The sequence below is a fragment of the Sciurus vulgaris genome (assembly GCF_902686455.1).
Source record: "Sciurus vulgaris genome assembly, chromosome: 12".
NCBI lineage: Eukaryota > Metazoa > Chordata > Mammalia > Rodentia > Sciuridae > Sciurus > Sciurus vulgaris.
Genome location: NC_136473.1, coordinates 78,474,053 through 78,498,793, shown reverse-complemented (window position 1 = coordinate 78,498,793; position 24,741 = coordinate 78,474,053). Strand labels below are relative to the sequence as shown.

Genomic DNA, 24,741 nt, shown 5'->3' with positions numbered 1-24,741 from the left:
GGAAGGAGGAGAAACAATATTGAGCACTGGTGAGGATGTGGGGTAATTGGAACCCTCATACACTACTGGGAATGTACAATGGTGCAGCCAGTTTGGGAAAGTTTGACGATTCTTCAAAAAGTTAGAATTGCCATGTGACCCAGCTATTCCACTCCCAGGCACATATCCAAAAGCATTGCAGGCAGGTACTCAAATACTTAAAACACAAATGTTTACAGTAGCACTGCGCAGGGCCTCACGGGGCAACAACCTCAATATCCATCAGCAGACGGCAATGAAGCAAATTGTGGTGGATGCATGATTCATTTACATGAAATACCCAGAAGAGGCAAAAAAAAACCCGATTTTTAGTTCAGTTTCAATTGTAGGGGGCAGGATAGATTGGGGAGTAACTGCTTAATGTGTACTAGGTTTTGTTTTGGGGTGATGACAGTGTTTTGGGTCTGAGACGGAGGTGGTAGCTGCACAGCATTTTAAATGTACTACATGCCATTATTTTGTGTACTTTAAAATAGTTGATTTTATGTTAGGTGAATTTCATCACAATAAAAATATTCCTGATTCTTGTTATTGTGCATCGATTATATAAATGAATGTTTTTATATTCTTATTCTAAGGAACTAGAAATTGAGGGTAGGAAGCCATAGTGTCTGAAATTTGTCTCAAATAGTTCAAAGGAAAAAGAAAGACATACAATTATAAAGCAAATAAGGAAAAATGTAACAGTTGGTATGTTTGGGTGAAGACCATATAGAAATTCTTGGTTGGAAACTTTCCATAAGTTTGAAGGGTTTTTTTTTTTCCTCTGTGTGTGTGTGTGTTTTGGTTTGTTTTGGTACTGGGGACTGAATGCAGGGATGCTTTACCACCATGCTACATCCTCAGCCCTTTTTATTTTTTCTTTTGAGACAGGGTCTCACTAAATTGTGAAAGCTGACCTTGAACTTGCAATTACTGCCTCAGCCTCTTGAGTCATTGGGATTCCAGCCATGCACCACTGAGCCTAGCAAGTTTGAAGTTATTTTGAAATAAAAACTACATAAAATAAGAACATTTCTTTTCAAGGCCCTGGGTGCAGTGGCACACACCTGTAATCCTAGTGACTTGAAAGGTTGAGGCAAGATCACAAGTTTGAGGCCAGCCAACAACTTAGTGAGACCCTGTCTCAAAATAAAAAAATAAAAAGGACTAGAGATGTAGCTCAGTGGTAGAGTGTCCCTGGGTTCAATCCCCAGTGACACACACACACACACACACACACACACACACACACACACAAGCACCAAGAAGAGAGTGAAAAGACAAGGCCAAACTACAAGAAGATATGTTCTACATATATTACTAACAAAGGATTGACATCCACAACATATAAAGAGCTCCTATAAATTAATAAGAAAAAGATAAACAATCTAATAAAAATGGGCAAAAGGCATGAACAGGCATTTTACATATAAGAAAACATAAATGACCCATAAATGTGTAAAAATATATCTAATTATTTTTAGTAATAAGAATACCAATTCTAATCATGAAATACCATCTTACAGTCATTGTATTGACAAAAATTGAATCTTCCAATACAAAGTTTTGAAGATTTAGAACAATGGAGTTCTTAATATATTGCTGGTAGGATCATAAATAGTGGAACCACTTTATAGAGTAATTTTGCATGATCTCTTAGATTGAAGACGTGCAGACCCTTCAATCAGCAGTTCTATTCCTAAGTGCATTTATACAATCAGAAAAAAAGTTCATGCACAAGTACCCACTGGTTCATGTACCACAAAAATTTTAATGGTGTTATTTGTGTAAGAAAAACTTGGAAACAATCCAAATGTCCAACAGGTAGGGAATGAATGTTTTTCTAGAATTCTATGTATGGTGAAAATGAATGAACTAGCACTACAAATGTTGGACGAAGCTCAAATGTAATAGTGGACAGTAAAGGGGAGTTGCAGAAGGAAAATTTCACTGTGATACCATTTAAATAAAATTCAAAATCATAAAACACTAAAGTTATGATTACTCTAAAGAAGGAACGAATGATAAGCACCAAATTCAGGATAGTGGTTACTTTCCAGAAAGGAAAGAAGGAGAATATAATCCAGGAGGGATGCTTTGGGGCCTTCAACGGATTTAACAATGATTTATTTTTAATCTCTGGGGTGGGAATTCAACTACTCAGTATATTAATTCTTTATTCCTTTTCAAATGCATAAGGTATTTTATAATAAAAAATATCAAAAAGTGTTCCATTTTTTTCTCTCCTCTTGGGCAAATTCCAGCTACCCATTTGTGTATATGTCAGATCACTTCCAACTGAATTGATTTCTGCACCACAGCTAGAATATGTTTATGAGGTTCTCCAGAGAGTGTGCCCTATGAACTCCTCCAAGGGAGCCTTTGCTACCTTGGGTGAACAGACGTCCCAGGTCCTTCTGCAATACCACGAATAGGACACTTGGGGGAGCTATTTCATCACGCAGGTGGTTTTTTTCCCTCCCTCTTGGACGCTTGCTATAAATGGAAAGAGCAACAGGATGGAAATTCAAAGATTGGATTTTTTTCTTCTAACTCTTTATGTGGTCTGGGGCATGTCATATTCCCTCCCTGCCTGCTTCCTCATCTGTAAGATGAACCACATCACTTCCCCAAGAAACCTCTCAGGTGGGAAATTCCATGGTCAATAATCGTCTATAATAAATCATGCCCAGACTCAGGAATGGAGCCCAGGACTGGCACAGCCCCGACAAGTCCCAAGGGATTAAAAGAACTCTCAGGTGCTCCTATGGGAGGCACGACAGGAAACTCATTTTCCTGAAATGAATACGTACATCTATTCTCATAAAGCAAATCATAACTTTGTTAAAGTCAGCATGGAGATATTCTTAGACAAAAAGGACAGAAAAAGGTGAGTGTCCTAAATAAATTCATGTTTTTCCTCCAGAAGGTGAACACCACTACTTATAATTCAGTTTTAGGAACATAAGTAAGTTTAAATTTATTAACATCTTGAAATTATTTTGGTTTCCTCATATCCTCTGCTGCTCTTCGTTTCAAAGACTGGGTTCTATCACACAGAGAGAAATCAACATGTAGTCAGTAAGATTGGGACACACTGATCGATCGCGAGGCAGGTCTAAGCCTTCTCTCCTGGAGGTCAGTATTTTTAGGGAAGAATGTTAAATTACATTCTTCGTAAAGATGGCATTTAGCTCCCATTAGCACATGTCAAAGGTAAGAAGAAAGGGCTTATTAAGTAGTTATAGAATATGTAATTTACTTTTCACTTTGACCCAACTAGAATATACAACTCCTATTGGGAATAGGATGTTTTTCAATTAATTAAAAAACTATTATAGAGATGTTTAACATCAAGTCTTCTTAAAACCTGCCACACACTTAGTTGAAGTCCTTTCATTTATATTCCCTTGTCACGTTGAGCCTTCTGATGGCAGCACTTGGGGTAGGCCCTGCACCGGCTAACAGGAGGCCTGTGAGGTTATTACAGCAACAACAGCAGTTGCGTCACTGAGAGTAAAATGCCTGTTAAAATGTTGGCACGAAGACACTGAAGCAGACTAAGAATTGGAAGCAAAAAGGAGACATAAAACTTCCTTTCGTTGCTTTTCCTCTCCTGGGGTGTCTTTATACCCTGCACACAAGGAAGGGGACATGGACACAGATGTGTCTGCAGCCTAGGGGCCAAAGAAATGGGGCGGCAAGGCTGTGGAGGGTTTCAGGTGCCTGATGTTGAAGGATCAGAGCAGTAGGCGTGGCGGCAGCTCGGAGGCTTCAGTACGCCCTGTGGCCACGCAACAGTGAGGGGAGGGCCACGGGGACTGTTGACACATTCAGGGTCCAGGAGGCAGCCATGGGGTCAAGCAGAGAAGAGGTGGCTACTGTGCCTGGGAGACTATTTACACAGAGGAAATTAGAAAACGGAGCAAAAATGTACATCTATTGAGGACAATGGGATCCACAAGCAGAGGATAATGGAAACACGGTCAGAGAAGTGATTGACAGAGGGCCATGATTGGAAGACACTGAAATGTTGGTTTGTAATTGGAGATCGGTACAAACTCCAGGGTTTTAATTTTGTATGTACGTACATCAAAAGTCATCGACGTGTGTATATCTACCCATAGATGCATACACAATTGCCCAGATCTGTCCACTGAAAAGGACCTAGAAGCAATGACATCTGGAGAGAGGAGCTCACCCAAGGCTGAGCTCTTGGTTTCTAAATAGCATTCTGCGGTGAAGAGCTTCTGGGTCAGGGGACGTGCACAAGAAGTCTGAAACATCTTCTGTGCCAGAGATCAAGGACATGCTGAAAGAATGAAGAGGACTTGTCAAAAGGACACAGTAGCCTTCTTGAAGAGGCTCCCACCGACCAAATTTGAAAGAACTTGAGCATTAAAATATCAGCAGATACAACCCATTGAAAGAAAAGGAGTCGGCGAGTTCACAGTGTCAGGACCCAACGGATGAGGGAGTGAGCGAAGGCGTACGCACCGAGAAGGGAAGCGAGCGGGTAGAAAGGACCGCCACAGCCAATCTCCATCAGCCCTTGTCACTGTGGAGTTGATTCCAGTAGAGGCGCCACAGGGAGAGGACTGACGAGGAGGAACCGGGTACTCGTGGTGGTTCAGAGTATTTCCCACCAAAGGCTGTTCAATTACCAATGGAAAACCAATGGTGGAGAAATCGGCAGACACCAATTAAGGTTCATATTACCAGAGATAGGACTGAAGGACATTGTCTGTCCCTTGATAGGATGCAATGTGCCGTGAGAAGAGCACAGCATCGCTGGGCACAGCTGCACGTGCCTGCAAACCAAAGGACTTGGAAGGATCAGGATCACAAGTTCAAGGCCAGCCTCAGCAACTTAGCAAGACCCTGAGCAGCTTAGTGAGATGCTACCTTAAAAAAACAAAAAACCAAGGAAAGGGGATATGGACTATGTTTCAGTTGTAAGGTAAAGTGCCCCTGGGTTCAACACCCAGTACCAAAATATAAATAAAAAGAATGCATAGCCTCTAGGACCAAGCAAAAAGAGAAGCCCCCATAGACACAGTCTAAGGTTCACCCTTGATAAGAGTGTATTTTGGTTTTTTGTTTTCTTTGATACTGGGGGTTGAATCCAAGGGCACTTACCACTGAGCCACATCCCCAACATTTTTTATTTTTCATTTTGAGACAGGGTCTTATATTAAGTTGCTTAGAGCCTTGCTAAGTAGCTGAGGCTGACTTTGAACTTGTAATTCTCCTGCCTCTGCCTCAGGAAATCACTGAAATTACAGGCTAAAAGTGTGTTTTTCTACGCTAATAAGATGATGGTGCCTGGGGTCCCCACATTGCCTAAGGGTGGGTCTGGTCAGCAGGAAGACCAAGCATGTGAGTAGAGGGTGGGAAGGTTTGGTTCCACCCCCTGGCCTCCAGGGAGGTGAGAGGGCTGAAGGTTGAGTTCATCACCAGTGGCTAATGATTCCATCAGTTGTGCCTTCCTAGCAGAACCTCCGTGTAACCCCTGAAGGATGGGCCAAGGGACCTTCTAGCTTGGTGGTAGAAGGAGCTGGGCGGGTGGCGCATCTGTAGATGGCAAGGAAGTCCTACCATAGACCTTGCCCTATGCTTCTCTTCCATCTGAGGGTTTTTGTCTTTGTGCAGTGCTGGGATTGAATGCAGGGTCTTGCTCATGCTAGGCAATTAATTGCTCTACTACTAAGCTACTCCCCAGTCCTGAATTTTAGTTTTTATAAAAAACCAGTAAGGAAGTGGGGGTGGAACTCAGTGGTACAGCACTTACCTAGCATGCCAGAGGCCCTGGGTTCAATCCCCATCAACACACACACACACACACACACACACACATACACATTTATATTTATTATAAATTGGTAATGACCTGGTAAATGTCAGTGAAGAGCATTCCTAAGTTCTATGAGCTGTTCTGGCAAATTCTCAAGCCCAAGGAGAGGGTTGTAGGAGCTTCATTTTATAGCTGGCTGATCAGAAGTATCAGAGATCCAGGTCTTGAGATTGGCATCTTCAGTGGGAGCGAACCCTCAACCTGTGGAATCTGCTGTCTCAAGGCAGATAGTGTCTAAATTGAATTAAATGGTTGTATGCTCCATTGCTATCTCAAAGTTGGAGAAGTGATTGGTATGAGTTAAAACAAAATGTAGCCTACACATTTGGTGTCAAAATGCTCTGTGGGTAGAGACAGATCATAGTAACCCTATAGAATGAAAGGCCTATACTCTTTTTTAAAGTGTCAAGGGCACGAATGACAGGCAAAGACTGCGGCACTGCTGTTCCAGGGTGAGGGAGCCTGAAGAGACTTGACAAGTCAAGGCAGACTGTGGCCCTGGAATAGTCGTGGACCAGAGCACAAAGAGACACCACTGAGCCAGTCCATGAAGCTTCATGGGGTCTGAGCATCCATGGTAACACTGAACGATGAGGATTTCCTGATCTGGAGTGTTAAATGGTGGTTTTAAAGGAGTGTCCCCTTGGTGGGTAAGCAGAATACTGGCCGAAGGGTTGAGGGGCTTCATGTTCAGTTTGCTCTCAAGTGGTCCAGAGGCAAGGGTATGTGCACACACACACACACACACACACACACACACACACACACACAGGGCAAAAGCTATCCAAGGTAATGATTGAGGAATCTGGGTAAAAGGCATAGGTGTTCTTTGTCCTGTATTCTTGCAACTATTTGTAAGTTTGAAACTATTTTAAATAAGCTATTTTTTACATCTTAAAAGGTATGAGGGAAGGAGCTGGGCCTGGTGGCCCATACCTGTAATTCCCACCGCTCTGAGGGTTGAGGCAGGAAGGAAGCAAGTTCAAAGTCATTCTGGGGAATTCAGCAAAACCCTGTCTCAAAATAAAAGGCCTGGGGATGTAGCTCAGTGGTAGAGCATTTGCCTAGCATGCACCAGGCCCTGGCTTCCATCCCTAGTATTGAAAAAAAAAAAAAAAAAAAAAAGAGAGAGAGAGATGGGAGAAGGATTTAAGTATCTAAGGGTAAGATGAAGAAGGAGGAGTCCTAAATGCCAGGAGGACACATAAGAGTTTTTGAAAAGCTCAGTCTGCCTCATTTAAGACCTGCTTACCAAGAGTCATCTTTAATTATATCCATATATTTACTTATATAAATATATCTGTAGGCACTCCAAGAAGTCACATTCTGTAGCACTCAGGAGTTAAATACCAAAGATACTATTTTCATTACATTATTCTTCACTAAGTATGTTGCTTTTTATTGCAGATAATTAAATAGCATGCTTTTTATATAACAATCATGTTAACAATAATAGCTCCTGTTTATTCTCAAATATCTCATCACTTGTCATCAGGATTCTGCTTTATACTTTTTTTTCCCTTTTAGTTTCACAGCACCAGGGATGGAACCGAGGGCCTAGAGCATGCTAAGCATGCGCTGAACCCTGAGCCTCATCCCCAGCTCTGCGCTCCATGTTTTAACTCTCAATCTTCACAACGCTCTGTGTGGTTAAGACCATTATTATCCTTATCTATGGATGAGGAAATTGAGACAGAGAGAGGTCGAGTGTCTTGGCCAAGTTAGGGCGGGAGCTGGGATCTGAACCTGGCTGGTCTGGTTCTAGCATCATCCATATTTTTGACATACATATCTTTTACATCCAGAGCTCGTTTTTAAATTTCTCCAGAACAGAATCTATGCCTCCTCCTACACTTATTTTCTTCCTCAAGGAGGTCTAGTGCCTCCTGAAGGGGTGGCATACACCTGAAAACCCAGTCACTCCAGAGGCTGAGGCCTGAGGCCTGGGGATTATAAATTTGAGACCAGTCTGGGAAATTTAAGGAGAGCTTGTTTGAAAATGAACAGAGCTGAGGATGTAGTTCAGAGGTAGTGCTTGTCTAATATGGGTTAGAAGCTGAGTTTAATCCCCCAGTAATGCAAACAAACAAAAAACAAGAGGTCTAGTACCATGTCCTATATTAGAGCAGGGCACTGTGGTGCACACCTATAATCCCAGTGGTTCGGGAGGCTGAGGCAGGAGGATCACAAGTTCAAGGCCAGCCTCAGCAATTTAGTAAGATCCTAAGCAACTTATCGAGACCCTGTTTCAAAACAAAAGACAATAAAAAGGGGCTGGAGATGTGGCTCCGTGTTAAGCTTCCCTGGATCCCTGGATTTAATACCTTGTACCAAGAAAAGAGAGAGAGAGAGAAAAGAAATGTCCTCTACTAAAAAAATTTGACTCACAGACAAGACGCAGGGGTGGAAGCTCTGTTGTGACCATTTTCTGGGTGGTCATCAACTCACCGTGACCTAGGCATGGCCTCTCAAGAGAATACAATAAGGTCTGTCCAAAAGATAAAACACCTGGTACAGAATGGACAGTCAGAGGAAGAGAGATTGTCAGCATCAAAATAGGACAAATGTTCGTGCCAGTGCAGCCAGTGGGGACTGACTTACCCCGCCACCCAGTGAATTAAAAGCAGAGCTGTCAAGGGCACAGGATTTTAACTGTCAGCATAGAGAAAAAGCTCCTGGGCGAAGCTGATTGAAAAGCAGGTTCTGCTGGGCTGGGGGTGGGGGCACCTGTAATCCCAATGACATGGGAGGGTGAGGCAGGAGGACAGAAAGTTTGAGGCCATCCTAGCAGTTTAGGGAGACCATCAGCAACTTAGTGAGACGCTGTCTCCAAATAAAAGAAGGACCCGGGTCTGGGTATGGTGGCGCATGCCTGTAATCCCAGCGTTTGAGAGGCTGCGGCAGGAGGATCATGAGTTCAAAGCCAACCTCAGCAAAACGGAGGCGCTAAGCTACTCAGTGAGCCCTGTCTCTAAATAAAATACAAAGAGGGACTGGGGATGTGGCTCAGTGGTCAAGTGCCCCTGAGTTCAATCCCTGGTACCCCCCCTTAAAAAAAAGGTCCAGGGATGTAGCTCAGTGGTAAAGTGCCCCTGGTTCAATACCCAGTATTAAAAAAAAATTAAAAAAGCCAGTTTCCTCCTGGGCTCAGGCACACAGAACACATTTTGAGAAACTCACAGTAGAGTGAGTGTAGGGCAGGTGGCAAGAGAAGAGAGCATTCAGTCTGGGAGAACAGAAGGAACTGGTTCTGGCAGCAAAGAGCATATGGGGTCTGGGAGAGAATAAGGAAGCGCCCAGAACACATCTCCTGGGTCAGCTGCCCTTTGGGTACCGAAGGCAGCAGCCCCCACCCCCACCCCGGTGGAATGTGTCCATACAAACACTTCAGCCCTTGAACACCCCGAAGTCCAGGGTGACCACACGCCCTCTTCACGTCCAGGACAGTCCCAGTTCATTCCCCTTGTTCGCACATCCCTTCGGGCTAGTGTCCGCCTTCATTCCCCAAAGTGTCCTACTTGGGGTGATAAATGACACGGCCACCTTACTCCAACCCCTTCATGTCAGCCGCTTTCTACCTCCCTACCTACCCCAAATCCCATGTTGCTCTCCTCTATGGAAGACAGCTTAGAGTGGGAGTCACACACGTTGACTAAGTGCCCGCTGATCACTGGAAAGAAAGCCACGTGTAGCGTCCGATGGAAAGCATTCCCGATTAAAAAGAACAAAAACAAAAACTCTCCAGGTTTTCTTTTCCTTTTTTTGTGGGGGAGGGTGGGGATTAAACCCAGGGGTGCTCAGCCACTGAGCCACATCTCCGGTTCTTTTTAATATTTTATTTAGAGACAGGGTCTCTCCAAGTTGCTTAGGGACTCACTAGGTTGCTGAGACTGGTTTTGAACTCATGATCCTCTTGGCTCAACCTCCCAAACTGCTGGGTATGTGCCACTGTGCCCGGCTCAGAATCGTGACTTAACCAGATTCCACTCCTCTCTTGGTTTTCTGAGTGGTCTTAATGACCAGATCAAGAAGCTATATATATGATTTGATAAGGCATGCACACATAGTGGTAAATGGGGTCCAAATATTGCCATAGTTCAATTCTGGAAGTGGCCTATATTCTTCTAGAAACCCATTAAAATAAGAAAGCAGTATTTTTGTTCTTTTCTTGGTACTGGGGATGATTGAACCCAGGAGCCCTTTACCACTGAAATACATCCCCAGCCCTTTTTATTTTATTTTGAGGCAGGGTCTTGCTAAATTGCTGAGGCTGGCCTCCAACTTGTGATCCTCCTGCCTCAGCCTCCCAAATAGCTGGGATTCCAGGAATGGTCCACCACACCTAGCAAACAGGGTGTTTTGGAAAAATGCAAATACTACCTTTCTAGGCACTTAGAAGCCTGTTAAGTACAGACCATTGCTCTCAAGTAATTAAAGTCTATAGTGTAAGACAAGTGTCTCAATAAACACACTTTCTACCACCTTTTACATGGAAATTTAAATGCTTATTTACATTTACTTTCAGATTTAAAGTTGAACAGATGTCTTGGGGCCCTTCTGAGAATCAAAATGGCTTACATAAATCCTTCAGATCAAAAGATTTTACGCCATCACAAACTTTCTATTTAATTCTATTGCCGATTCAAAATATTGATGTGGTTTTATTTCAGGTTTATGTCAAGCAATGATTGAAGAACGCGGGTCCCACTTGATGCATTTTAAACACACAGGTTGCTTTTTCTACTATGAACGTCTTTGCAGGAACAAGACAAAAGGGTTTTTGTGGAACTGAGATTTACTGAATGGAAAGGGTTCCTTTAATGAGCCATTTTGGAAGACATTTAAGAATCCTTTTAGAAAATGTGAACTGCTATCAGAATTACTTCATCACGTTTGAATTACGTTTAAATGGAAAGCTAATGTCACCGCATATTGCAGCAATGTTTACCTGGGGTTTCTTTTCATTTACTTAAATTCTACACATAGCTTAACTACCAGACGGTATTTGCAAACGAACCCATTTGTCCCTGGAGCTCTTTGGTAGATTTGGTGAGGTGAGCTTTCAGGTTCTATCATGTCCAAGACCCGGTGATAACTAAGAAATGGGGTAAAATACCATTTAAAGAATTTTCAGGAGTGACCTTTGGAGATGTTCCTTAAAAGGTCACAGGATTTTAACAGAAAACAAACAAAAAGGGGTGGGGCGGAGGAAGGGTGGAAAGGTTTCCAGGTGGCAAAGGCCGAGAAAGCCCATGGGAAGGAAGTGCGCCAGGCAGGGTGGGGTGTGGAGGGAGGTAAGGTTAAAGGAAGTACAGGTCTTCACGGTGTAGAGAAAGTTTGCATCTTGTTTTGGGCAATTGAGTGACAATAAATCTCTTCTTGTCCATCTGACCTGGAATTGGAAGAAATTGGAGGCAGAAACCACAGGGAGGATTTTGTAATTGTCCAAATAAAAATAAGACATCATGGTGCAGGCTGGTTTAGCAGTAGTGGTAAGACCAAGGAGGGATGTTTGTTTCTGTGGCAGTCCTGGGAACAGAGCCCAGGGCCTTGCAAATTCTAAGTGTGAGATCTACCACGGAGATGTACATGTACCCCACCTCTGGGACTGGATTTTAAAAGTCCTAATTCAAATCCCCAAAAAGAGGTAGAAAGTGGGCTTTTTCTGAGGATTTCTCTGGGGCTTTGACTCTGGACAGTGGGGAGATGAGGAAACCATCATGGTAAACAGGCTATAAATCTGGTGAGTGAGATGTGCTTAGTCTTGGATGTTTACTTTGAGTCCAAGGTATAAGGGGCAAATCATAAACGCATCCATGAAATCTACAAAATGTTCATGATTATAAGCGAACATTTGTTGAAAGGATGCAGGAAGGAAGTTAGGGAGCAAGGAGGAAAAGGCAGGAAACTTCCAGAAGGCAACTGGACACTCAGACCCCTTTCTTAGGAGAGAAGTCCTGGGGGTGTCACGACACAGAGGTGGTGAGTAAACAAGACACGGAGGGAAGAGAGGACTGAATTCAGAGGTCTCCACCAAGAGGACAGGAGTCAAAAGGGAAATCATAGGTGGGGCAGAGCTGAGAAGCCAGAGAACCCAGAGCTACCGCTATTGCTACTGAGATACAAGGAGGCGGGTGTCTCCAAACAACCAGGGACCTCGGTGTGTGCGGTGCACACCTGTAATCCCAGTGATTCAGGAGGCTGAGGCAGGAAGGATCACAAGTGTGAGGTCAGCCTCAATAAATTAACAAGGCCATAAGCAATTTGTCAGGACCCTCTTTCAAAATTTAAAACAATTTTAAAAAGGGCTGGGGATGTGGCTCAGTGGTTAAGTGTCCCTGGGTTCAATCCTTGGTACCAAAAAAATCCCAGACAACAACAAAAAACCCAGCCACGAGGTCCTGAAGTTAGAAGACAGAAACAGCCACAAGCATTGATATGTTAGAGCTCCTTACTGAGCACTAATTCTGGGCTGTGTCCCACACCGGGGAGTAGGTACCAGGTAGCTGCCCTAGGAGCTTAAGAGCTGTGAACTGACTTCTCCAAAGCTTGCACCGTAGAAGTGCAGAGCCAGGACACTAATCCAGCTGGGTCTCACCCAAAGTCACAGTGACCTCACACAGTTGGCCTCCTGCTTTAATATGGTGGTGGGGTGGAAGTCAGATCCCAAAGTTTGGAAAAGAGCAAGGGATAGAAAGTCACCTTGATGCTATATTTGCAGGGGCCTAGAATCAAGCTCAGTGCTACATGAGAATGTCAACTATCAATGGTGAAAGGAGTGGGTGGGGAAGCTGGGGAAGCAGGGCCACCCCTCTTCCAGGAAGGGGTAGGAGGGACCAGTACTCTGGGTCCTCCATTAGAACATGAAAATCATTTCACAAAACAGAAACCTGCATTCAAGCTGCCTGTGATCCCAGTGACTCAGGAGGCTGAGTCAGGAGGATCATAAGTTCGAGGTCAGCCTCAGCAACCTATTGAGACTGTCTCAAAATAAAAAATGGAAAGGACTGGGGATCGAGCTCAGTGGTAGAGTGCCCCTGAGTTCAATCCCCAGAACCAAATTAAAAAAAAAGAGAGAGAAAGAGAGAGAGAGAGAGAGAGAGAGAGAGAGAGAGAGAGAGAGAGAGAGAAAGAAATCTGCATTCAAACAACCCTCTTTCAACTAAGATTTAACCACCTTAGCAGTAACTTGCTATTTCCTTTTTTAATATATATGAAAATGCTATTTCCTATTTTAACATATGTGTAAAAGTATTCATGCATTAGAATTGTACATACTTTTTTGGGTTCCTTGCTTTTTTCTGTTGAGAGTATGACTTTTTCTTTCAAAAGGGCATTAAACACTGGATCAGGGGGAAACAAAAGGAAAAGAGGCCATGAGAACACATGAGCCTTCGAAGAAATTAACACCAAGCATTCGAGTGGATTCTGTCACTCACAGGCACGTTTGGAAGGGGAGGGAAATTCGTGTTGCCCTTCTGAGGGAAAAGAGCCTTTATCCCGAGCTGCTGCAGCATTTGAGACAGGCTTAGGCTTTTCCCCAGGGACATGGCCAGGCTGTCACGTTCAGATGTCACTGAGAAAAAATGCACAAGCGGATTGCTCATCTGGTGACTGTTCTTAGTCTAGTCATTGTCCCTGCAAACCACCTGGGAGCCCGTGCATCCCTGCATGTTCCAATAGGGCGGGAGGATTTTTCTCCCTCCTTATCCAAAAAAAGCACTCCAGGAAGGGAAGGCTAGGCCTGTGCCAAAGGCTTTACAGTCAGGGGAACCAGTAGTGACGGGAATCATACTGGGAGGAACATTTTGATCAGCTTGGAGGAGTGTGCCATTCACATTCAGTGCTTTCTCTCTCTCTCTCTCTCTCTCTCTCTCTCTCTCTCTCTCTTTTGTCACTGGGGATTGAACCAAGGGGTGCTTAACCACTGAGCCACATCCCCAGACCTTTTTATTTTTGGGGGAAATCGAGGATTGAACTCAGGGGCACTGGACCACTGAGCCACATCTCCAGCCCTATTTTGTATTTTATTTAGACAGGGTCTCACTGAGTTGCTTAGCACATTGCCTTGAATTTGAGATCCTCCTGCCTCAGCCTCCAGAGCCACTGGGATTACAGGTGTGCACCATCTCAACCGGTTCGGTTCAGTGAGGCTTTTAACGGAGGGATTATAAACAAGCTCTCCAAATCAAAAGTATTTGAGAAGTATGAAAAGAAGTTATATAATTAAAGTTAGGTCCTCCACCATCCAAACAATGAGTGAAAGTGAGAAAAATTGAACACACTGGTTGTTTGAATGAACTAATGTTCAGCCACAGCTCTAGAACTCCCTGTCCCCCTGTTCCTATCAGGGTTCCACCCCAGGACTGTTTCTGTGCAATGCCCAAGACTGAAATTTCCACCAGACCTGTTCCTCTTCCACAATGTCCATTCAAATGGCACCAGGGCTAGGAGTCTTCTCCTATGAGCAAGTTCAAATGCGTGGTCAGACCTTACTCGGAGAACCAGATTTTCTATGTGCAGCAAGCACTGGCCATTGATCACGCAGGACTATATTACAGGGCAAGGCTGAATCACAGCCTCTACCTCTGACCTGGTGGCCCACAACTGGCTAGCTTCAGGTGGACTCAGTCGAAAGCAGTGACAAAGTTCACAGACTGGAGGACTAGTTTTCTCCCAGTCCCAGCATCAGATCCCTTCTGTGGAGCCTGCATGCTGGGAAACCAGGAGAGCTTGGCCTCAGAAGGCCACAGCAGGGCTCTGTGGCTTTGACCTGCAGTTCTGGGAGTTGTGATCAGTTCCTGTCAGCTGGTCTAGTCCCTTGAGCTCCTTTCCAGGGCAGGAAACAGGCAGGCCCAGGTCTGGGACAGAACTCAGAACACATCGTACATCCTGGAGGGGTCTGGAATAGCCACTAACCCTGAGGCACCTTGTACTAACTGTCCAGTTTGGAGGTCAGTCCTTTTCCAATGCAGTCAGCTGTGCCGAGTCCATGGGGGACGCCCTGTGCCCTGCTGGTCCTGGATTAGAGGGGATATTTCAGAGGGCACTTGTGTTCTTGATTTGAACTATATGAAGTTGTCCTTTTTTGTAGATCAGACGTGCTTCAAAATGTAATGTGCTCATCCTCACAACAGAGATTATGAGAAGCTGGGCACGGTGGCACATGCCTGTAATCCCAGTGACTGGCAAGGCTGAGGCAGGAGGATCGTGAGTTCAAAGTCAGCCTCGGCAACTTAGGGAGGCCCTAAGCAATCTAGCAAGACTCTGTCTCAAAATAAAAAATAAAAAGGACTGGGGATGTGGCTCAGTGGTTTGGTTAGTTAAGTGGATTCAATTCTTGGTACAAAAAATTTTTTTAAAAATGTAAAGAAAAGAAAGAAATTATGAGAAAAGAGTAGGGTACGTGGTAGAAAGATAACAATTTTGAGAACCAGACCTGGGTTCAAATCTCAGTTCTGTTACTTTCACTCCATAAATGTACATTGAATTCCCGTATATTGCTGGATAGTATTCTTAGAGCTGGACCGAGAGTGGTAGTCCAGACAGGCAGGTGGCCCTGCTCCTCATGACACATCCTAATGTGTGCTTCACTTCCTGGTTGGACCAGTTGCTCTACCTCTCTAAGCTTCGGTTAAGTGTTGTGAAGACTGAAAGGGATGAGGCACATCAGGCCCAGAAGGCATGGGCAGCCTTCAGTAAATGTCATCTCACTGTGGCTCACAGAGAACTCCTAACCTGGGCAATGATAAAGCCTTGCAGTGCATTGTGGGAATCTCCAAGGCTCTCCTCCAAGAACCCTGAAGCTAGAAACCACTGCAGGAAAATGGCACAACCAGGGTCAGAGCCACAGCGATCCCCAAGACCACCCATCCCAGCCCACCCACTCTTCCACCCGGAGAGCCCAGTTGCTGTCAGCTCTCAAATAAACCAGGAGGGCAATTGGCATAGGAGCAGTTTGGGAGGGTATGAGCTGGTTCTTTTTTTTTTTTTTTTTTCCTTCTTCTTCTTCTTCCTATCTTTCTCTTTCTCTTTCTGGTAACAGAGACTCAACTCAGGGACGCTTAACCACTAAGCCACGCCCCCAGCCCTTTTTTATTTTTTATTTTGAGGCAGGGTCTCGCTAAGCTGCTTAGGGCCTCAATTGCTGAGGCTAGCTTTGGACTCATGATCCTCCTGCTTCAGCCTCCTGAGCTGCTGGGTACAGGCGTGCATCACCATCCCTGACTCATCTTTCTTAATAGATATGAAATCATTATTTGATACAAATAAAATAATGCCAAATTTATTGATTGAGACAGAGATTGAGACTTCAAAGAAGGCCCCAAATTTACCTATAGAGATTTCTAGTTTTTGTTTTTCCATTTTGCTATACTAGGGATTGAACCCAGAGGTGCTCTACCACTGAACTACATCTCCGGCCCTTTTTTAAATTTTATTTTGTGACAGGGTCTTGTTAAGTTGTTCAAGCTGGCCTCAAACTTGTGATTCTCCCGCCTCAGCCTCCAGAGTAGTTGGGAGTGGCTGGGATTACAGGCTGGACTTCTGGTTTCAAGCAATCAACACATAGCTGGCTATAGTTAGATAAAGGATATGCAAGTTAGCTGATCCTTCTCCTAATTTCCCACCCAACTGAGTCTCTGGTGTGAATAGAAACATGAGATTATAGATCCTTTTGCAGCCCAGAGCCTACTTTCTGGGCTCTGTGTGCAAACACGCCACCAGGCTATTTCGCAGGTCGGCATGCACACCATTTAAAGCTGCATACAGTGTGCTGGACAGGGAGTTCATAAGTGTGAAGTTGCTCTCTGGTGGTTCAACTAATGACAGTACCTTCACTCTTGTTGCTATCCAGAGGTCCATTTGGCTTTCTGGGTTCGTTCATCACAGGTGGGCTACGGGGAGGCGAGACCAACAATTGCACTAACTTTTTTTCATAGACTTTTCTGGTGGAAGCTGAGGAAGAACGTGAAGAACAAGTTACTTTGTCCTGTTTTTGTATATGATCTTACTGGATTCAAAGTATTTCATAACTCAGACCTTCATTCTAGACTCTTATATAATTGGTTAATAAAGACTTTCTTTATTTTTATCCCCTGGGGTACTAGGGATGGAACCCAGGACCTCATGCATACTAGGAAGTGCTCTACCACTGAGCTACCCTCCCAGTCATGGTTTTTAAAATGAAGTGGACCCCACAGCTGCTCAACTCACTCCTTCCCTGGGTACCTCTGTGGAGCAGCCCAGAATCAGGCATTGGACACATCTGAGAACAGAACAGCCATGGCTCTGCTTCCTAGCTATGGTGAATATAGACAATAAATACATACGTAATGTTCATACAGAGCATGTACTCTAAACAAAACAGGAGCTGGGCGCAGTGGCACACACCTGTAATCACAGCCGCTCAGGAGGCTGAGGCAGGAGGATGGTGAGTTCAAAGTCAGCCTCAGCAACTTAGCGAGGCCCTGTCTCAAAATTAAAAAAATAAAAAGGGCTGGGGACGTGGCTCAGTGGTAAAGCACCTCTGGGTTCAATCCCCAGTACCAAAATATAAGACAAAACAAAACAAATCAAAAAAACAGGGTAATATAATAAAGGAAGACTGGTTTTTCACAGTTGAAAAAAACGAATCCCTTCTCTCTGGCACCAAATTGATAGGTAAGGATCTTCTCTCTGTGTGGTTTTGTTTTCCTGTCTCTATTTGTGGAAGCAGGGTGTTCTGAAGATGGAATCTAGCCTCCCTATTTCTAATGGGAAACCATTTTTAACGGTTTTTATTGTCCCTGTTCCTTTTACTCTAGGTTGTTTTAAATCTTTGGAGGTCGTTTATAAACAGTAAAGGACTGGCCCCCAATATTCGCTGTGTACATACGTAGTATTGGGCCCGGTGAAAACCCAAGCTTTTCCAGTTGATTCTGCAGGTCATAGTCACTCAGACACTTCACGTCCACCATGGTGACAGAAGTTTGGCCTCTTTTCTGACAGTGGAATCTTTGAAATAGTAAAACAGTAAAATGACATTAAAACAGCCTTATGAATAAGTGCTAAAACTTTCCTTAGCTACAAAAGGGATTGCAACTCATAGATCATACATCTCCACCTCCTGCTGGAAGGCTCTCCCACCTCCACAGAGCCCCGCTGGAATCAGTGACCTCGATGCAAAACCATGAGTGGGTGTCACTTTACCCAATGTTCTTGGGGTTCCTTTCTCCCTCACTTTTCTCCTCGACTAATATGAGAAAAATCTTTGGGACAAATATTTCCTTTACTGCTCAGGAACTCTGAGTAAGACGCAAGCTCTGAGAAGATAAGAATTTAATTAAACAGGAAAGAGCTGAGAGAGATTTTTTAGTGAGTTAAATAAAAAGTTATTTATCCCTGCCCTCCTTTTGATGAGAGTACAGAGAGTACAGAGCAGTCGGTTATTGCAAACAGTAGTAGTTTTCACACTTGTAATTTAACTCTGAGCATAACGAGATGGTAGTTTTTAATTAACCGCCGGCAGACTTGGTAATTGCTGAATTGGCATTTGAAAAGAGTCAACTATTCATTCTCGGGCACACAAATTGATTTATATAGATTTATACAAGTCTTGATAGGACTTTCCAAAACTGCACAGCCCCACATTCGATCAGTTTTATTCCACTGATCTCTTGATCCCCCCCAAAACTGACCCTTCCACCTACTTAACAAAATCCTGAAAAAGACAGGTCCATTTGTCAAGTCTTTTAACAGAGATTTTTTTCATTTGGGAGTTTATTGGTTGTACCTCATTTCTATCATGTTTCGAGGCTTTTTAATATTGCAGTGAAAACGACCGAAAGATAATTACTCAGCATAGAGGATCTAGACCCATTTTAAGTAATGACTTTGCTTTTATTGGTGATCAATCAATGTCCAATTAGAAAGAACATCATATACAAGCCAGAAAAAGTGGTGACTTGTTACATAGGTAGGAACACGTAGTGGGACTGTTCTCCACTTTAAAGCTATGCTTCTTTTTCTCACACATAGTAGGTACTTGGTAAATGTTAGTTTCCTCCTTTTCTATCTGTTAGAGAAACTGAGTTAACACGTCTAAGCCGGTAGAAAACAACCTAATGCATCTCAGATCCTTTTTTTTTTTTTGTACTGAAGGCTAGCTGAGGCAGATCCTGTGACATTTGTTCCCAAGAACAGTTGTCTGTTGTTTCCCCAGCTTCCCAAAAATAACCTCCAAAAGAGCCCTCATCAATTTCAAGTGACACTAGACAATTGCCTAGAGGGAACATGCATATGGAAGAAAAATATTCAAATGGAATCCAAGCGAACGATTAATCCACTTACCCCTTCACATGGTTACCTAAAGCCTTTGCAGTTGGGCTGGTGACTAAAGCTGGGTGAGTTTCTCCCTAGGGTTTCTACTAGCAACCAATCTCTCTTTGCTTATTAGATATTACGGTAATCATAATACTGACAGTGTGACATCAGTAACCCCCATAGCAACAGATTGATGTGAAAATCAGATGATTAATTTAACCTGAGTTCAAACAGAAGGAGGCACTGGTCGACTTCATAGGCAGACTGCCATGATAAAATGTCAAGAGATGCAGAGTAGTTATCATTATGCACAGGAAGTAAGGAGCTGTTACCAAGCCAAATGGTGCCGAGAAACTGGGGAGAAAAAAGAGAAATCAAATCAACTCCAGTGTCTGGGCCACCATCAAAAGAGTCACAGTAGGAGGTGGTAATTTGGCCATATACTCTAGATGAAATAGGAAAGTGAAAGAAACCTGTATTAAATTGTTAAGGATTGTTCGCTAAAGGAAGTGAGAGGGCTGGGGGCATAGCTCGTTGGTAGAGTGCTTACCTAGCATGTGCCAGCTGCTGGGTTTCATCCCTACATGGGGAAGTGGGGTGACAGCAGGGTACATGGGCGTTTACCTATAATCTCAGCTATTCTGGAAGCGAAGGCAGGAGGGGCTCAAATTCCAGGTCAGACTAGGCAATTTAGTGAGACCCTATTGCAAAATAAAAGGATTGGGAATATAGCTCAGTGATACAGCACTGCTTAACATAGGTGAGGCCTTGGGTTCAGTTCCAAGTACAAAAAATGGAGGAGGAGGAGGAGGAGGAAAGAAGAAATCAGAATGGAATGAGGCAAATAATTCATACACTGCCCAAGTCTGATGGTTTGGGCCTTTTCCAAAGCACTTATGGGGCTGTAGCTGTAGCTCAGTGATAGAGCGCTTGCCTGCATGCCCAAGCTGCTGGGTTCAACCCTAGCAAATAAATAAATAAAGTGTAAAAAGAACTTTCATATCCATTTCATCTACCAGACACTCCTATAAGGTAGCTGAACTGGGCACAGTGGTGCAAACCTGTGCCCCAGGAACTAGGGAGGCTGAGGCAGGAGGATTGCAAGTTCAAGGACAGCTTTAGTGAGCAACCTAGGAAAACCCTCTCTCAAAATAAAACTTTAAAATAGAAAAAGGCTGGTGGTGTAGTTCAGAGGTAGAGAGTCCCTGAGTTCAAGTCCCAGTACAGGGTACAATGGGGGCAGGGGGGAGTTTGAGACAGATATTCTCAATCTGCATTACAAAAGGCTTTAAACCCAGGGCCTCAACCATGCTAGGCAAGTGCTCCATCACTGAGCTATATCCCCAGCCCAAAAGGCACTTGTTGTTGCTTTATTTAGCTTAAGGGAAGATCTGTTTAAGGAAAGATCCGTCAGACTACTAGCTTGAGTCTTTCAGAAAAGACTGCTGCAATTTTTAAGACAATTATGGAAGACAAAATGTAACTGTGAGAAAACATGATGCGTTGATTAAATACCAGGGAAAGGAGGAACCTCTGAAAAGGTTTAAGGGAACACTGGAGCCAGCTAGCCTAGAGTCAAATCACACCTCCATCACTTACCAGCTGGGTGATGCAGGACTAGGCAATCACTAACCCCACTGCGTCTCTTCATCTGTAATGGGGATAGCAATGGCACTCCTCACAGGGCTTTCCTGGAGCCCATGTGTTATGTAGTACACAAAAAGTGTTAGCACATAGCAAGCACTGTATAAATATTTTCAATTATTCTAATTATTCGGGAGGCCACATCCTCAGAAAGCTTCCACCTCTCATCCCTTCCCCAGGAGGCTCCATCCCATTTACACATGCTCGTGGGTCTCTGTAACTTCAACCCTTTCCCGGTCCTGGGAAAAGAGCTAAGCATCTTGGAATGCACCGAGTGCTCCCAGCCTGGGGCTCCAAAGTTTCTGAATAGAGCATCAATTTCCAAACAAACACGCAATGCAAACATTTACCAACATCCAAACATTGCATTCACCAAACAAAGACTTGGAAAATTGACACATTTGTTTCAATCAAAGCAAATAAATGATAGGCTTGGGTTATTAGGATGCACAAGCATTTTGTTTATATTTCCCAGAATTGCTTTCAACAAAAGAGCAGCCAGCAGGTGGAACCGCTTCCATTTTAGACACTGAGACTGTTGGGATGAAACAGACATTTCTAAAATGTTTTCTTGGTCAAACCTCTGGGGTTAAAGCAAGCCAGATTGAGAAAGGATTAAGCCAGGTGCTCTCAACCAGTATCTAGGGGTTGAGCCCTTTATGATGTACAAACTATACCATCTGAAATCATTCTCCTGAAGATCCATCTCATGCATATCCACGATTCTTTTGTTAGCACTATTCCATTTAAGAATTTCTGTATGCTGTGGAATCCCGAAATATTTGGCCTTGATGTTTGCAACATTTGCCTCAGTTTTAGCTCTGTAGTCCTGGGCATTAGCTTGTGTTTTGTTTTGTTTTGTTTTTTTAATTCTCTTCATAGCTGCAATGACATTGCCTTCCATTTCTTGAGGGAAGCAAGTTTTAATTGCCAATCGACTAGGTATTCAACATGATAAGGTATCTAAATCCTGAGAGCTTCCTCCTTTCATTAAAATGTAGATCCAATTTCTCTTCCCCTTAATGCCACATGCTGTTATTAAACCGAAATAGCAGAAATAGTAAAAGCCAGATGTCACTTCAGTCTCAGGTTTGATGTGGGGCACAATTTCTTCTCCTCAAGTTTAATCTGCCAGTTATTTACTAACCCCAGCCTTTGGAAGAATGCACAATTTAAATGTAAATGCAATTTACATAGGGGAGCAGATAGTAGATTTGCAGTTTCAATTGCCAATAACCATTTGCAAAGGGGCAAAATCAACTAAAGCAAAGATCAGCAGCTGTCAGTCTGAAGTTTGCATCCATCGCCATTCTCAGATAACTCTTCCTAAAGCCACCTGCCTCTGAGCCTCTGCTGTGCAGGCAAGAGGCAGTGGAGAACAGCCATTTGCCCATTTATTTCAAGCTGAATTTACTACAGACTGGAGGAAAAGAAAAATTTGGGTTTCAATGAGCTAAACCCATTGCCATTGTTGTTGAAAATCATTAGCTGACCAATTTCTTTCAACAAATATTTATGGATCATCTCTTATGGGACAGACATTTTGCTTGGCCTAAGTAGGGAAAGGAAGCAGAGAAAATAAAGATGCAAAAGTTATGGTCCTTCATGGAGCTCACTGTCTCCAAGAAGAGAAAAGAAAGCAAATAATACAGAAAATAAAGTAGTGTCAACAGAAAAGCCAAGAATTGGGAGCTCCTAAGGGTCAAAAGTTTCATTTAGGCTGAGACTTCCTGGCCCAGCAAAGAGCACCCTCTACCAAGGGGCTGGAAGTGGATCATCTAGGATCTGCTGAGCAAGATGGGAAAGGACTCAGATTGTGCGTGAAAGATCTTGTGGGTCATGCTAAGGAGCTTGACATTTGCGTCTGAGAACACTTGGAAGTTTCTTAGTGGAACATAGCCTCATTAAATTTAGTTTGATATTGGATGGAGGATAGGTTGGTTAGGGCAGAGTTGGAGGCTACAGGATTACTTGAGGGTTATTACAGCTAGAAAAGAGATGATTCAATTTGGGGGAGGACTAGAAAGGAAGATGCATGGTGCCTGAATGATTTAGGAAGCAGAAAAGTCAGGACAGGACATCTAATTAGGTGTTTCCTCTCCACTTCCCTTGCAGAGGCACCACCTCGGTACAAATCCTTTGTCTCAGCCACGAGCCTGCTTACATAAGGAACCATATGGAGTTTGGTCTACACAGCAGTGACACTTAAAAAATTAGTCTGCACTTGTCTAGTCAACCCTTGATTAGCTATACTACTTGAAGACAGCAGCAATACAGATAATCCATAACTCTCTTCTATTTGGCATTGGAATTAATTATACCTTTTAGAGCAAATTTGTCTTCCTAATTAATCTTTCTTAGGCTAATATTAAAATTAACTAATATTCTCTGAGCCCACACCAGCTGGGTAGGGTAAGTGGGGAGCAGGGAAGGGAGGGCAGGGAGGCAGCTCAGGGCAGGATGAGCAGCAGGAAGAAACCTTTGAATTTCACCTCGGACCAACCACCAAGCCGAAGCTGGGTCTAGTTCAGGGACAGGTGGCTCTGTAATTGGTGACGCAAGCCCCTTGGAAACTTTGTCACTGAGTACCTACTATGTACCACTGTGACCCCTGCTATGGCTGAAGAAAAATAAAGTCAAAATCTCTTATCTCAGGGATCCCCCACTTTATTGGAACTTTATTGGAAAAGATGGAAGAGCAAGCAGGTGATTTCATCGGGTTCTGACAGAAGTATATTCCCTGCGAGAGCAGAGTCACAAGGGCAACGAAGAAAAAAGCAAATTTGTTATGAAACACCGGGGAAAGTCTCTAATTGCCATTTTATAAACACAACAGGAAATACACTTTTAATAAAGTGAGTGTGTATCATTTCTTCTTTAGCTTTTTTTTTTTTTTTTTGGTACCTAGGATTAAACCCAGAGGTGCCTAATAAATGAGCAACATCCCCAGTCCTTTTTATTTATTTTTTTATCTTGAGATACGATCTCATTAAGTTGCTTAGGCCTCCCTAAGTTGCTGAGGCTGGCCTTGAAATCACCATCCTCCTGTCTCAGCCTCTGGGGCTGCTGGGATTGCAGGCATGCACCATAGCTCCTGGCTCATTGCTTCATTCAGTAGATCAAATTAGTAAATTATTCTGATGTGTAGTAAGTAAGCTGTGATCTTCCTCAGTGATTTTCAGACTGGGATGCACTAGCCCAAGGACTCCTCAGAGATGGCTCGGAGCTGCCACAGAGGTGCGAGGCAGAGAGAAGCCCCACTCCAAGACAGCGACAACAATGCCTCCCTCATTTGCTTGACATATTGGGCTCCTGCAAAGATCAAATCTGAAGGAAAAGCTTCACTGTGGCACAAAGTTAGGAAGCAATCTATCTATACTGTTTTCCAGGATATGCTCCCCATGCCTCGGTACTAGGGACAGAACCCAGGGCTTCACACATGCTAGGCGAGTGGTCCACCACTAAGCTACATCCTCAGTCCTTTTACTGTTAACACAGGGTCTCACTAAGTTGCCCATGATGGCTTTGAACTCGCTATACTCCTTCCTCATCCTTCTGAGTTACTGGGATTACAGGCACGTGCCACTGCATCTGGCTTCCAAGTTACGGCTTAAAAACAAAATGGTCTTAGCCTCTGGTCCCATCGTGAAGACAAAACACATATTTAATGCTAATAAATTATAATCTTAGGGACTCCCTTCCTGGTATTCCACGAGCTCCACCTCCAAAGATTTGTGGTACATGAACCACATGCAAAAAAGTTTTAGGAAACCTGTAAGGATAGAAAGACATCTAAAATGAGGCTCTTGACTTCAAACAGATTACATCATAGATGGAAAAACAAAGCCAAAACATACTGGAAAGGTAAGTAAAACATCAAAGTTCCTTATCAAGTGCTAACACAGTGGTACCCAAGAGTG

General features: G+C 43.6%; 1 protein-coding gene across 1 annotated transcript in view; it reads right to left on the bottom strand.

Annotated features, from left to right (window-relative positions):
- LEMD1 (LEM domain containing 1) overlaps positions 1-24,741 on the bottom strand; it is a 59,598-nt gene that overhangs the window by 11,890 nt on the left and 22,967 nt on the right. Inside the window, exons 3-5 of the mRNA XM_079107459.1 lie at positions 17,751-17,869; positions 16,709-16,831; positions 13,154-13,218 (exon numbers count right to left, since the gene is read on the bottom strand). Of these exons, the coding sequence (XP_078963585.1) occupies positions 13,154-13,218; positions 16,709-16,831; positions 17,751-17,832 (270 nt within the window). The 5' untranslated portion in view covers positions 17,833-17,869. The remainder of the gene's footprint in view (positions 1-13,153; positions 13,219-16,708; positions 16,832-17,750; positions 17,870-24,741) is intronic.